General features: G+C 37.1%; 1 protein-coding gene across 1 annotated transcript in view; it reads right to left on the bottom strand.

Moving 5' to 3' along the window:
• TRHDE (thyrotropin releasing hormone degrading enzyme) overlaps window positions 1–14482 on the bottom strand; it is a 388442-nt gene that overhangs the window by 261222 nt on the left and 112738 nt on the right. The window contains exon 3 of the mRNA XM_047067262.1: window positions 13968–14094. Within this exon, the coding sequence (XP_046923218.1) occupies window positions 13968–14094 (127 nt within the window). The remainder of the gene's footprint in view (window positions 1–13967; window positions 14095–14482) is intronic.

Below are 14482 nucleotides of genomic sequence, written 5' to 3'. Positions count from 1 at the left end.
ATCAAATTCAGACAAAATAGAATTGTTATTCAAAGGCCTGAATAACTCAAGTGGTTTCTATGATCTTTATTTTAGCCATGTCTTCACTGGCACCCCACCACAAACCTAAACAAACAGTACTGAAAATTACCTATTGGATTATTAGGCAGTTTGGGCTGCCCCACAAAATACCATAGACTGGGTGGCTTAAGCAACAGAAATTAATTTTATCATAGTCTGGGAAGCTAGAAATTCAAAGTCATGTTGCAGCCTGGTTAGGTTCTGGTGGGAGCTCTCTTTCTGGATTGTAGCCAGCTGTTGTGACCTCACATGAATGATGGAAAGAGACAGAGAGAGATCTCTTTTTCCTTTTCTTTTAAAGCTATCAGTCCTATCAGATTTGGACTCTACTCTTATGACCTCCAAATTACCTATTATCTCCTATGTCCAAATATGGCACTTGAGGGTTAGCGCTTCAGCATATGAATTTGAAGGAGATACAATTTGGTTCATAGCAATAGATGTAAGAAATTATGATTTGGGGTATACCCAAATTTCTGTACAGACATGAAGCCTTGGTTTTGTCCACTAGAGAAATTTGGCTCATCAAGTTTCATACCATTTACCAGCTGGCTTTATTAATATTAATAAAAATTGGCAGGATATATCTCAATGTACTTAAGAAGCTAAATTATCCTACACATTATCAATCTACCAATTATTTTACAGCTTAGTGAATATTTTTCAGTCTGTACAATAAAAATAACTGCTAAACAATTTAAAAGCTTAAAAACATTTTATTCTATACTACTGAAGACACACTCTAGATCATTCATAAGTTATTTCCCATACAAAGACAGAATCCATAAGGGAAAAAAAAATAAAGCCAATAAAGAATAAATCTAAGTTACAAACCATTAAAATTCCTCCAACTGAAAAAATGGCATATGGGACTCACCCTTTCTTTCAAAATTACCCTTTAAAAGGCTTCAGAAATGCCCTAAAGCCTTCATTTACAACTACCATATTGGATTCACTCTGTTTGTGTATTGCAACCTCCCTTACAGGCTAAGGTTTGTTTTACACTTCAGTCTGTTTTACATTTCAAAGTCCATAAGCAGCAGCAGCAAAATTCTCACAGGCAGTAATGAAAAGATTTTAACACTGAAAGGTGGACCAGTAGCAATTTTCCATCTGAAATCTCAAAAACTTTCAGTCTCAATCCTGGATCCCCCAATGTCATAATGAATACAGTCATAATTTTAAAGCTTTAAAAAATAGCTGATTTTGTAATAATTCATGATTAAAATTTGATGAGGACCCATCTCCTACATTAGACAAGAGAGTAAATAAAGCACACCTTCCTCAGGTTACAACAGAACATCTGCTTTCCACCCTATGAAATTATAAGTAGATATTCCTTGACTTACAGCAAGGATTTTTATTAGCCTTCATTATCTGATAAGATCGAAAGACCTTAATGCCAAAGGTAAAAGGATGCCCTGATCAGGATTACCACTTGGTTTGTAAACCTTCAAAATGAAAGGATAATCAATTAGGAAGTAATCACTGCCTATCTTTACAATGGAAACGTTTGAAAAATTCTAAATTGGATAAAGAACACTGTCACAAATACACTGAAACAAAGAAAAGAAAAAAATGTATTTTGACTCTTTCTCTCTTATAGAGCATCTTGCCTTAATTGACTTTTAGACACTTGACCTTAATTTACATAACTATCCCTCAGTCTCAGTTTCTTCAAGCTATTCCGAAAAACCTTCTGATCTGAATATAAGCTATCTTAGCTCTAAAGTTTATGGAAATGGTCACCTTTCTTTTAAAATTGCCTGATTGTCAGTGCTTCTGTCAGCACTAATCCCCAGCCCAGACTTTAATGAAATGTTCCTCCCTTTCTCTAGGGCTTTGGATTGCTATTTGGCTATAATTAACTCCAGACTGACCAATGGCCAGTGAAGGAAGCAACTCACTCCCAGAAAAGGATTATTACAGCCATTATTTTGTTCTAAATACAGCTGCTCTATCTAGAAAATACAGAAAATACAAATTATTTATCTTGCTATGTTAATTTCAAATAACCAAGAAAGAGAAAGAGGCATAGAAAGATTGTTCCCTTTCACTGTAGCTACATAGAAGTGTAAGCCACAGGGGGAATAAAGGAAAACTCATAGTTTTTCAAGCCTGTCTAAATTCTAGTTGAGAGGAACTGACATCAAACCTTCATTTGAAGTCCTATTGTAATTCAGCAAATCCTGTTGAACCTCCTTTCAAAATACATCAAAATTTGCCCACTTCTCTCCATCTCCACTGTCACCACTCTGGTCTGATACAACATTATTTCTCAGATTAATGCAGTAGCCTCTCTCTGCTTTGGGCTTGGACCCAGCCCTTCCCCCAACATTCTACATGATGCAGACAATACAATCCCTTAAAAATGTAAGCCATGCTGGACCATGCCTGCTATGGACTGAATTGTATCCCCTCCAAATTCATATGTTGAAGGCTTAACTCCCCATGTGATGGTATTTGGAGATGAGGCCTCAGGAAGGAAGATAATTCCATTTAGATGAGGTCATGAGAGTGGGGCTTTCATGATAGGGCAGTGCCTTTTAATAGAAGAAACACCAGAGAGCTTGTTGTTTCCCTCTGCTGTGTGAAAACACAGCAAGAAGGTGCCCATCTGCAAGCAAGGAGGAGAGTTCTCACCAGAATTGACTGGACAGGTACCTGATCTCAGATTTCTAGCCTGCAGAACTGTGAGAAAATAAATTTGGGTTGTTTCAACCCAACTAGTCTATGGGTTTTGTTATGGCAGCCTAAGCAGACTAAAGTAATGCCTCTGCTCAGAATAAAAGTACGTCCCTTTCAGTGGCCAACCAACAAGTTCCTTCACAACCTGGCCCCATTTCCTTGTAGACTTCATCTTCCCCCACCCTCAGTCTCACTCACTTTGCTCCAGGCACACCGATCTCCTTGCTATTCTTTTTAAGTTTATTTATTTATTTGAGAGGGAGAAAGAATACACATGTACAAGTGGGGGAGGGGCACAGAGAGAAGAAGAGAGAATCCCAAGCAGGCCCCACAATGTCAGCATGGAGACCGACACAGGTCTTGAACTCATGAACTATGAAATCATGACCTGAACCAAAATCAGGAGTCGGATGCTTAACCAACTGAGACACCTAGGCACTCCTCTTTACTATTTCTTCAACAAGTCAGACACCCTTCTCCTCAGGATACCCTCACTCTTTCAAATTTTGAATCAGGTATCCCCATTTCAGCAAGGCATCCCCTGACCATCTACCTTATTTAAAACTACAACCCACCATTTCTGATACTCTTCTCTGCCTTATTTTCCCTATAGCAGTTATCACATAAATTTTTTTTATTTACTTTTGAGAGAGAGAGAGAGAGAGTGAGAGACAGAAAGTGAGCAGAGGAGGGGCAGAGAGAGGGGAAGAAGAGATCTGAAGGGGGCTCTGTGCTGATAGCAGACAGCCCTGTGCAGGGCTCAAACTCACAAACTGTGAGATCATGACCTGAGCTGAGGTCAGACACTTAACCAACTGAGCCACCAAGGTGCTCCTAGCAGTTATCACTTTTTAACACTATATATTTATCTACTGTCTACCTCTCTTCTTTACTAAAATATAAGCTCAATGAGGACAGGGATTGATGTTTCTTCTTAACTGCTGATTCTCTAGTACCTAATAAAACAATGTCTAATATATAGTAGATAGGCAACAATACTGTCAAATTCCTGAATAAATGTTTTCATCTCAGCCAACAACAAGAGGGAAAAGAGCTGGTAGACAACTAAATAGTTATTTCATTTTTAGATTGCAGAATCCTTCCAGGTGCAAAGTATAGCTTCTTAATAGCCTCCTTGCTTTAGGATTGCTATGATAATAAACCAAAAGTTCAATACTTCTAGATATCAACTTACCCATTTTTCACCAACAACTTCCTTTACATGAATCCTTAATGAGAAAATGGCTGCAGGTTCAGTTAACTCATCTTTCACCCCTTCCACTTATATTTACAAAAAAAGAACTTCCTTAGAAGTTTATAAGATATATTACCATTATTTCTTTGTTTACTCTACTAAAAAATAAATTATATTTTATTTGATTCACAAAGCAGCCAAAGCTTTCCCTTCTCTCCTTCTCCAATGTGGTGAAGAAGGTTAAAACAGGAAGAAACTAGAGATTACTTATTCACTCAACAAGAATTTATTAAGGCCCTACCTTGGGCCACACACTGCTCTAGGCAGAGAGAATAGAGCTGTGAACAGACAAAAATGTCTGCTCTCATAGAGCTTACATTTGTGGCAGTGGCAGGGGATACTTGGAGACAGATAAGAAATAAGACATAAATATATGCCAAGGGAAATAATAAAAAGTGCTATGGAGAAAAGTAAATTAGGGAAGAGAGATAGGAAATAATTAGCAAGGCTGCATTTTAAATAGAAGCGTCAAAGAAGACCTCACTGGGAAAGGTGGTATTTGGGCTGTGTATGTATCTGAAGGACAAGTGTTCCAGGCTTAGGACGGAATCAGTGCAGAGGCCTAAGGCTGATGCATGCTTGGTACATTGGAGAAACAGCAAGGAAGGTGCTGCAGCTGAAACAGAGAGAATGAGTAAGAGAGAAGTAGGAGATGAGTCAGAGTAGTAGCAATGGGCCTGATCCTCATGGGTCTTGCAGGACAAAGCAAAAGTTCTGGATTCTACTCTATAATTAATGAGAAGCCATTGGAATATTTGAGTAGGAGCGCAACATCATCAGACAAGCCCAATCCTTCATAAGAACCTGGTAGATTCAAATATGTCATGTTCTCACACCCTTGACCCAGATAAGAAAGCATCGTGGCTGGAATGAGAGTAGCTGTGGACATGGTGACAAGTGATCAGATTCTGAATACATGTAGAATATGGAACCAGAAAACCATTTATTGATGGTTTGGACATGTAACATGAGAAAAAAAGATTATAATTCCAGTCATTTTTTTACATAACCAACTTTTGAAGGAATAAAATTGCCCTCTCCTAAGATAGGAAAGACGATGAAAGGAACAAGATAGTGGTATAAGACCTGCAGCTCCAATTTGAACATATTAAGTTCAGATCCTCATTAGGCATCCAAATGTAGATGTCAGACAGCCAATAGAATGATGAAATTTGGAGCGGAGAAGAGAACCAGGCTGGATCTGTAAATTTGGAAATCATCGCCATCAAACTGTAGTATTTAAACCTATGAGGCTGGATGAGGTCACCAGCAACATAGATAGCAAAGATAAAAGGTCCAATATCTGAGTCCTGAGACACTCCAATCTGAATCAGCTGGAGAGAGGGATAGAGGGAAAAAACGGACTTGGGAAGAATGGCCAGTGATTTGGTAAAAAAACAAATAAATAAATAAATAAATAAATAAAACAGGAAAATGTGTTATCCTAAAAGACAAGAGAAAACTGTTTCAAGACATTGGAGAGAACAACTGTCAGATACTGCCGACAGCTCAAGAGGAGGACTTAGAATTGGCCACTGGGTTTAGCAATGTGGAGCCATTTTGAATCTGACAGGAGCAGTTTTAGTACAGTGTTAGGGCAAAAGCCTGATGGAGAGGGTATCCAAGAGACAAGGGAAAGAGAGAAATCAGAGTCAGTGTAGATGGACAACACTTTCAAGCAGTTCAGCTGTAAAAGGGAAGAGAGAATGGTGTAGTAGCTGGAGTGAGGGTGTGTGGTGTGTGATTAAGTTGAGGGAAACAGCACCATATTTTTAATGCTGATGGGGGGAGATCCAATAGAGAAAACTGAAGATTCAGGAGTGGGAAGGGAAGACTGCTGAAGTGATGTCCTTGAGCAGGTGAGGGAGGATGCACAAAGGAGGAGGTGTCCAATGCCGGAACACCACTTGACCCATACTAATAGAAAAGAATGCAGAGTGTATGGCACAAGGCCCAGGCAATGACTACATATGAAAACACTGGAAGGAGCTATTTCCTAACTTAATGACCAAGCTTTAAGAGCCAACTACCTCTGTCAGAAAATGTACAACAATGTCTTGGAGGTCTCTTTGTATATACGCCCTGATCAAATTAAGCACTTTCTAAAATTGCATCTATTTTCAGGATAAGCAATCTTTCACAATCCCTGAAAATCAGTGAGAATACGCTTAGGACTAAATCCAAAGTTGTGAAGGTTTGAAATTCTTAAAACTGGAAAAGTAAGAAGGAGGGTAGTAAGCAAATAGAGCAAAGAACAAGCTAGCAAAATAATTAAAAAAAACATCTCTTCAACTAGATTTTAAGCTTCTAGTGGAAGAAGGCATTTATTGTTATTGCTGAATACAGTGTACATAGTAACTACTCAATAAATGCTTGTCGAATTAATTAGTTAATTCAGTTCTATAGTCGGTTTGTGTCGCATTAAATTCTCCACTCAGCGTACCGTGGTTTGCTAGTTTACAGCAGTAATAATCTCATGCATCATTCCCACTAAAATGCACTGTTTTCATTGATTTCTTTCTTCTTTACTGTTCTGTTTATTTCTCTCTTTTTTTGCACTAGTTATTAAATATCACAAACATTGAGTATCTATATATGTTTTGTTTGTTAGTACAGTCTTGGAAGTATATAGCATCTAATAGCAGCAAAATAGCTTAACAAGAACAATTAAGTGGCCATATTATGGAATAATTAATGAAGGGGAAAATGCTTGTTAAATTGTGTTAAAATAACTGTAATATATTGAAGTAACTGTGTCCATTTTAATAGGATTTGGTGTTGTTTTACTACACATGGCTGTCAGAGTGAGGATTAGGAATATGTGAAAAATATTTTCCTTTGAAAGAAACGATAACTGCTCTTTCGGTTTATGAACAAGTCATCATATGAAGAGTTTTTCAGAAATAAATTAGTTTTATAAAATAGGGAGAGACTATTTGATTCTAAATAGAGGGGGAAGGATAGCCATTTGAGGAAATTCATTTCTCTATACTACCTGGTAAATCAGAAGGCAAAGTACTGTCTCATCTGATCCCTTAACAATGTACTAGAATGTTAATCCACAGGGACGGCCTTACATTAGTTTCCATCAAGAAACCATAATATTAAATAGATCCAGTATAACTTCAAATATTTTTAGGAATTCTGGTTGAAAAAAGCATCTTGGGAGTAAATTGACATTATGCATAATTAGACCAGACTATACATAGAGACCCCAGTATTAAAAGCAGTATTACTTGAACCAACAAGACATATGTATAGTATTCAATGCCTACCTAAGCAAAAGCAAGATTAGAAAAAAGTCATACTTTAAAAAAAAAATGAAGTCTCAAATAATAACTGAAGTGTGAGATGCAAAACTAAGATGGAAACAGTATTATATAATTATCACTTCAAGTTAGAAACAACAAACATATCACAACTTAAAGAAAAAAGATGCATAACCACAGAGAGTGAAATACTTAGCGGTCAGTGCAAACATTTTATGAATGAAAAATCTCCCAAGCTTCACTACTTGCAAATAGCCCATCATCATCATCATCATCACCACCACCACCAACACCACTATAATAAAAAAGGGAATATATCTGTGATAGCTTAAACAAAACTCAATCATTCAAGCTAGCTGCTTCTATTCATGAACTTCAATAGGGCAATTTATCCCATAAGTTATACCATAACTTATCTCATTATAGAAAAAAAATAGACTCTATCAACACGATACATAAAGCCCATGGGATCCAAGGGCTTTCCCTACTACACATTTCTCAAAATGATATCTCCCCTTTCTTCTCCACCTCCGATTAAATGTGTTTCTTTTTTCAGGACTCAAGTAAATATAAAGCTTCTTTTTATGTGCATTTCATGCCTACAGCATTGTGCAATGATCCCACATTCTTAACTTAACATGGTACTATATTTTTGTCCCACAAAATTTCGGTGTTTGATTATATTCTGTATTGTGTGAGTCTCTAATCCATTAATTTCAGTAAATATTGTATTATCTCCTCAACAAAACTACAATCTCCTTGAGGCCAGAAATTCTTGTTACAAAATACCTGTGGCTCCTTCTACAATCACAGCAGGTAATGAATTCTTTATAAAAGCACAGTGTACTGAAAAGAAGCAATCAAGCAAACTCCCTTACAAAACTTATTGATTTACAAATTACAAAGTAGCAGCAAAAGGAAACTAAAAACTATCTGCCATAATTAATTGAAATATAAATAGGATGAATAACAAAATACTGTAATACAAATCTGAGTCACTTTATCTGCTACCTAATTAACTTATAAAGCAGCTATGATGAAAAACTATTTAAAATATTCAAATACAGAGTGGGGGGATGGGTGAAATATAAGACGGGGATTAATGCACTTGAAGTGATGAGCACTGGGTGATGTATGAAAGTGCTGAATCACTATACTGTATACCAGAAACTAATATAACCACTCTATGTTAATTACACTGGAATTAAAATAAAAGAAAATGATACAGTATTCAAATAGATCTTCTAGTTGATGAAATTATGAGTTATAAAACATGTACTTCTTTAATTTTTTTAAGTCTCCAAATTTTCTACAAGGACCATATATTACTTTTAATATCAATATGAAATTAATAAAAATATGTATTACATTATCCCTCTAGTAATCAGATTATCTAGTTTATTAAGGTGACCCATATTTAATTCTCTGGATCTTCAACATTTCTAGAATCTGTTTGAGCAGAATTTCAAGATTCTGGAGACAGACAGCCTGGACTTGAATTATAAATCCTCTAATTCCTGCTGTGTGAACTGAGTACATTACTTAGTCACTTAGTGCCTAAATTTCCTCACCTGGAAAATGAGAAAATAACAGGTACTACCTCAAAGGCTGTGGAAAAGATTAAATGGGTTAGAATGTACAAAGTCCTTAAGAATGGCCCATAGTTTATAAATATAAATCCATTTGGTTTTGTAGCTGTGGTCAATGTTCTTGAGATTAGAGGACAGATAGCTTAATTCTTTATATGTCTACAAAAATCTTGTTGTAAAGTAAACCTCTATGCCTTTGAGAGTTTTAGGGAAAATAGGACACACAGTTATAGAAAGGCTTCTGGTATTGTATCCTCTGCTTACAACCCAATACCAAGCAAGAGGAAATCTCTACAAACTTCATACAATTAAGGTTTCATTATCTAACTTAGAGATTTTAAAAACAAATCATCATACAGTATACACTGGCTGCCTATTTTGGCTCAAAATGTTAAAGGAATATCTTTGTGCAACAAGGAGAATAAATTACTGTCCTAACAACAAGCATCAGAATTCCTCTTAGGGAGCCATCCTGATAAACTACTTGGAGTGGAAACTCAAATCCTTGGAGAGGATCTAGCATGAGATGATGCCACAGTGGAGAAAGTAAAACTATTCAGCACTAAGGATGAAAAAGAACTTGGGTAGAGAGAAGATATCGCAGGTTTATGACAGAACAGCAAAGTGACTTTTAAGAAAAGATCCAATATTATACTTTACGGGTTTGTTGCATTTCATTTTGCTTCTTGCGGTATAATGGCCTAGCATGCACACATGCGCACATCACCTCCAAAGCTTCAGTAGTGTCAGGTTACCTGGAGGAGAGTTTTCTTACTTGTTTTGATTTTCAGTTTTCTAATGCAAATCAAAGAGAGACAAGTTCCATGTCTCCCTTGATACGGTTTGGGACAGAGTCAGATCTGCAAGGTAAGGGGCTATCAGTTCACAGAAACAGCTCTTATCCAGAGGCGAGCAGTACTAGATAGAACACAAACATTTCTCCCTTCTCCTCTATTCCCAGAACACTCCCCACTGGGAATTTTCAGAAGTACCAATCTGTGGTCTAAACTCACTGTCTCTAGTCACTGTATCCCCTCCCAGTTCCACCCCCATTTGTTCTTGGACACACTTCTCTGGCCTTTGCCCTGAAACTGCTCTTGTCAAGATCACTATGACCTTCACATGGCGAGCACCAATAAATGGTCAATTCTCAGTGCCCATCCAACTTGAGTTACCACAATTTAACATCTGCTCACTTTTGAAATTCTTCATTAGATGGTTAGAAATACTACAGATACATGTTTTCTTAGTTTCTCAACCAGTTGCTCCTTCTCTGAAGTCTTTACTGGATCCTAATGTCCCTATCCTCTGAACACTGCATCAGCCCCTCCTTGTTCCTATTCTCTTTTCTATCTGCTCTCACAGCCCTGGTAAGTCCATATAGCCTCACCACTTTCTATATCATCATATGCTGGCAAATGGATATGTGGAGCCAGATTACTCACCCAAACATCATATTGATAAGTTCAACTGCCTATTTGAGTTCCTTTCAAGACATCAAGGTGCCACCTGAATGGTTAATAGACATATCAGTCTCAAAAATTATTCCCTTCCACAATTGTTCTGTCTCAGCAAAAGGCAATTCCATCCTTAGTCTCAGGCCAAAAAAAAAAAAACAAAAAACACCTTGGAGCTGTCCTTGGTACCTCTCTCTCACATCCCACATTTTCTTCATCTGCAAATATTTCTGTCTATGTTTTCAATATATATCCAGAATTGTACCACTTCCAACTACCTCACTGTTAGCATCTTAGTCCAAGCCATAATCATTTTTTTTCCTGAATTTTGCTGGAGCCTCTTTACTGTTTTTCATGCTCCACACTTTGCCACTAATCAGGGTCTCAGTTTCAGCACTATATTGACATTTGGAGCTAGTATTATTGTGGAGGCTGCTGAGTGCATGATAGGATTTTTAGCAGTACTACCCACTAAACACAAGTAGCACACACTCCCCCACCACCCACCTTGAGTTGTGACAAACAAAATGTCTCCAGATATTGCTAAGTGCCTCAATTAACCCCTGATTAAGAACAATTGCCCTATAGTGTATTTTCTTTTTTTTAATGTTTATTTATTTATTTATTTTGAGAGAGAGAGAGAGAGAGAGAGAGAGAGAGAGAGAGAGAGAATCTTAAGCAGGCTCTGCACTGTCAGCACAGAGCCCGACTCAGGGCTTGATCTCATGAATTATGAAATCATGACCTGAGCTGAAATCAAGAGTCTGATGCTTAATCAACTGTACCACCCAGGCATCCCACCCTACAGTGTATTTTCAAACTAGGTGCATAGCTCACCCTTTTTTGACAGAAGCCAGATTATGTAATACGTCTGCTCAAAACTGACCAATAGATTTCCATCTCACCCAGGAAAAAAGAAGAAGAAAAGAAAAGAAAAGAAAAGAAAAGAAAAGAAAAGAAAAGAAAAGAAAAGAAAAGAAAAGAAAAAGCCAGAATCCTTACCATGACCTGCTGGCTATACATCATCTTTTCCGCATCCATTACTCCTTCCTTGACCTCATCTCCTATTTCACACCCATTTACTCACTCTGTTTCAGTCATACTTGCCTTTTGCCTATTCCTGAAATATACCACCAAGCTCCCCTCTCAAGATCTGGGCAATTTGTTTCCTCTGCCTCTATGCCTATATATCCTTGTCCCACAATATCATTTGGCTTGTTCCTTTACTCCCTTAAGTGATTTGCTCCAAAGTCAATTTCCCAAGGAAACCTTCTGTATTTACTCATTTTAAAATTTCAGCCACCTTCCCGTGCCTCATCTTTCTCCCACTCTTCTTTTCCCTCCATTCTAGCATTATTTTTAATGGCATTTATCTCCATCTGATATGCTATATGTGTTAATAATTGCTTTAATGTCTGTCTTTACCCAACAGGATGTAAGCCCCAGGAGGAAAGGGATTTTTGCCTTTTTCATTCACTGCTGTATCCCCATAACATAGAAAAGTGTGGGTGGGAGGCACTCAATAAGTGCTTATTAAATAAATAAGGAAAGGAAGAAAAGAGGGAGGGAAAGAATGAAGGACAGAAGATGGAAGGAAAGATAGAAGTGGGGAGGGAGAGAGAAAACCATCTTCGATAGATCTGAAAGGTCAAGGCAGACACAGTTCATCTCTAGGACACATCCACATGTACCATTAACAAAGACTGAGTTGGTTTCCATAGAATTTATTTAATCATTATATACAATGGGAACTAAGGATCTGTCAAAATGCTTCTGTGCTTAGAAATTTTATATAGGGAGTATTTAGAAAGCATACATATAAATCCATTAATACACAGCTCTAAATATCTATAGATATACAAATAAGTAGAATTTTAAAAGGAATTTTATAAAGTGCCATAGACCATGGTAACTCCCCTACATACATAAAAAGGAGTGTGCTGGGGTAAGTCAAATAATTCAATTATATACACCATAAGGAGCTTAACAAGTAATAGTAACAGTGAACAAAGCTCTTTTCTACCAGATGAAAGCCTGCATGGTTCAATTGTGAGTGAAAGAGAGGAACAGAAATGCTTCCTGCTGCAAGCTGACAGTTACATGGAACCCCCTGAAGTTATAAATTGAGTTCCTCTACTAATTACTGGTCTGAAGGGGACAAAGATCCACATTTTATTTCTCTTGCTGAACTTGCAACATAAGCACTTGTGAATTTTACATTAGGGTCAAGCTGGGAGGTTCCCAGCCAGTTTTACCTGGAGTAGAGAACAGTGTCACCTCTCATGCAAATGCGGTCAGATAGTCCTTCCTGCATTGGGTGCCTACCAGGGAGATTTCAGTTTAACAGATGCTAATAGGAAGTTGATGTAGAGGAGGGGAGAGGGAAAGAAGGAAAAAAAAACTGAACTAAACTAAATATAGATCCTATTTGAAATAAAATTTTGTTTAGAAATTTGAAATAAAATCTTATAGATTCTAAGAGCACATCTTTCAGAAAGAACTCCGAATTTTGTAATACCATTCCTTAAAATTGTATTCCACACCAATTTAGTAACAATATCAACTATTTCATCTACTTCCTAAACAACTCATTGTAAGGCCAATAAAGCTACGCAGCAGGCAGGTACTTTAATAAAATAGACCCAGTTCTCCAGAGAGAGGAACCTGTGGTTCAAATGCTAACACTTTTGATCAGGTAAGCACTTTATTCTTACCAATAAGCAATCACTTTTATGTGGATGCTGATCGAAATGTTCTTGAGAAGGAAAATAAAATGGGCAGGGGCTGGGGCGGGGGGACAAAATACTGCTATGATGTAACATTTCAAAACAGGTTTTCTGAGAAGGAAAAATAACTACAGCATTTCTAATGGGTATACGTACCCTTTCTAACTTCCTGGAAAGTCACAGTTCACTCCCCTGAAAAAGCGGTAGCTTCATTCGAATTTGGATAACAAAATTCACTCAACAAATGATTACTGAACACATTATCTTTGTAAAAGGAAGTAAGAATATTGGTGGTGAACACAATCTCCATTATACAGCTACCCTTCTCTTCCATTATACAGTTTTTATTCTACCTACTATACCTGTACTGACATATGACTAGACAAAAATAATGTGAGGGACAATTAATACATTGAGATCCAACATCTGAGAATTAGGAAAAAGAAAATAATCAGAGTGTCTTCTCAGTGTAAAATATTGAAGAGTTCTGGGAGTCATCAAGATTTAACTTGAAATCCCATCTCCTCCACTTATTGGCTGCCTGGATGAATGAAATATTCCCTGGGTGTCAAGTCCCTTGGGTGGAAAATGTTCTAACAGTACCTACCCATCCAGTAGCCGTGAGGATTAAATGAGATGCTGGCAAGCACCTCTCCACAGTACATATTCAACAAATTATAGCTACGTGGTTATCTTTTGGAAACCTAAACTTACACAATGCCTTTCTTAATCCCTATGAAGACTTCTTGGCAAGACCTAAGAAACATTAGGTTTTATTTTACCTCTTCAGAAGAAATTAGTTTTCTCATGCTCATCTTCTCTAACGTATTACTCTTGGAATTTTCACATCTGAAATAAATGCACGAAGAAAAATTTGCACCTTCAAGGATCCCTTCCAATAAAATAACCATGAAAATACTTACCTAGTTTTGGCAAGGAATAGGGCACTTTAAAGTAGTCTTCATAAAATTCTATTAATCTCTTTGTTATATGGAGAGCATAGTCCCCAGATCCTCTTCTGATAGCATCAGGTCTTGCATATAATCGTACCTAATTAAAAATATATATAAAAGCTACATTAGCCTTTTGGTATTCAAGTTTTATCTTCCCTGCATATATGAATCTGCACAAATCACTTTGAATACTACAAAAATTAAACAGTATTCTTATTCATATATCAAAGCACGCTGTAGCTGAAAGAACCAAACTTGAACAATTAACGTAACCAAGTTGAGCAAGTCACAATTTCCTTGCTTTACAAGATGACATAGAGAAGATTTATACACCTTGCATCAAAATAAATATTCGAGTTATCACTTACATGTGCTTGCTGGAGATATGAAGGTACGGTGGATTAGTATAATGGTTCCCTGACAATGCTGTAAGTAGGCAGGATATGGTAGCTCCACAGGAAAGAAAATTCATGGTTTGTTAAAGA

Source organism: Lynx rufus, unplaced genomic scaffold (assembly GCF_022079265.1).
Source record: "Lynx rufus isolate CCGP_SWC_20201006 ecotype Redwood Valley unplaced genomic scaffold, mLynRuf1.p SCAF_7, whole genome shotgun sequence".
In the NCBI taxonomy this organism is placed as follows: Eukaryota; Metazoa; Chordata; class Mammalia; order Carnivora; family Felidae; genus Lynx; species Lynx rufus.
Note: the sequence above shows the minus strand (reverse complement) of the source record. Positions and strands in the feature narration are given on the sequence as shown.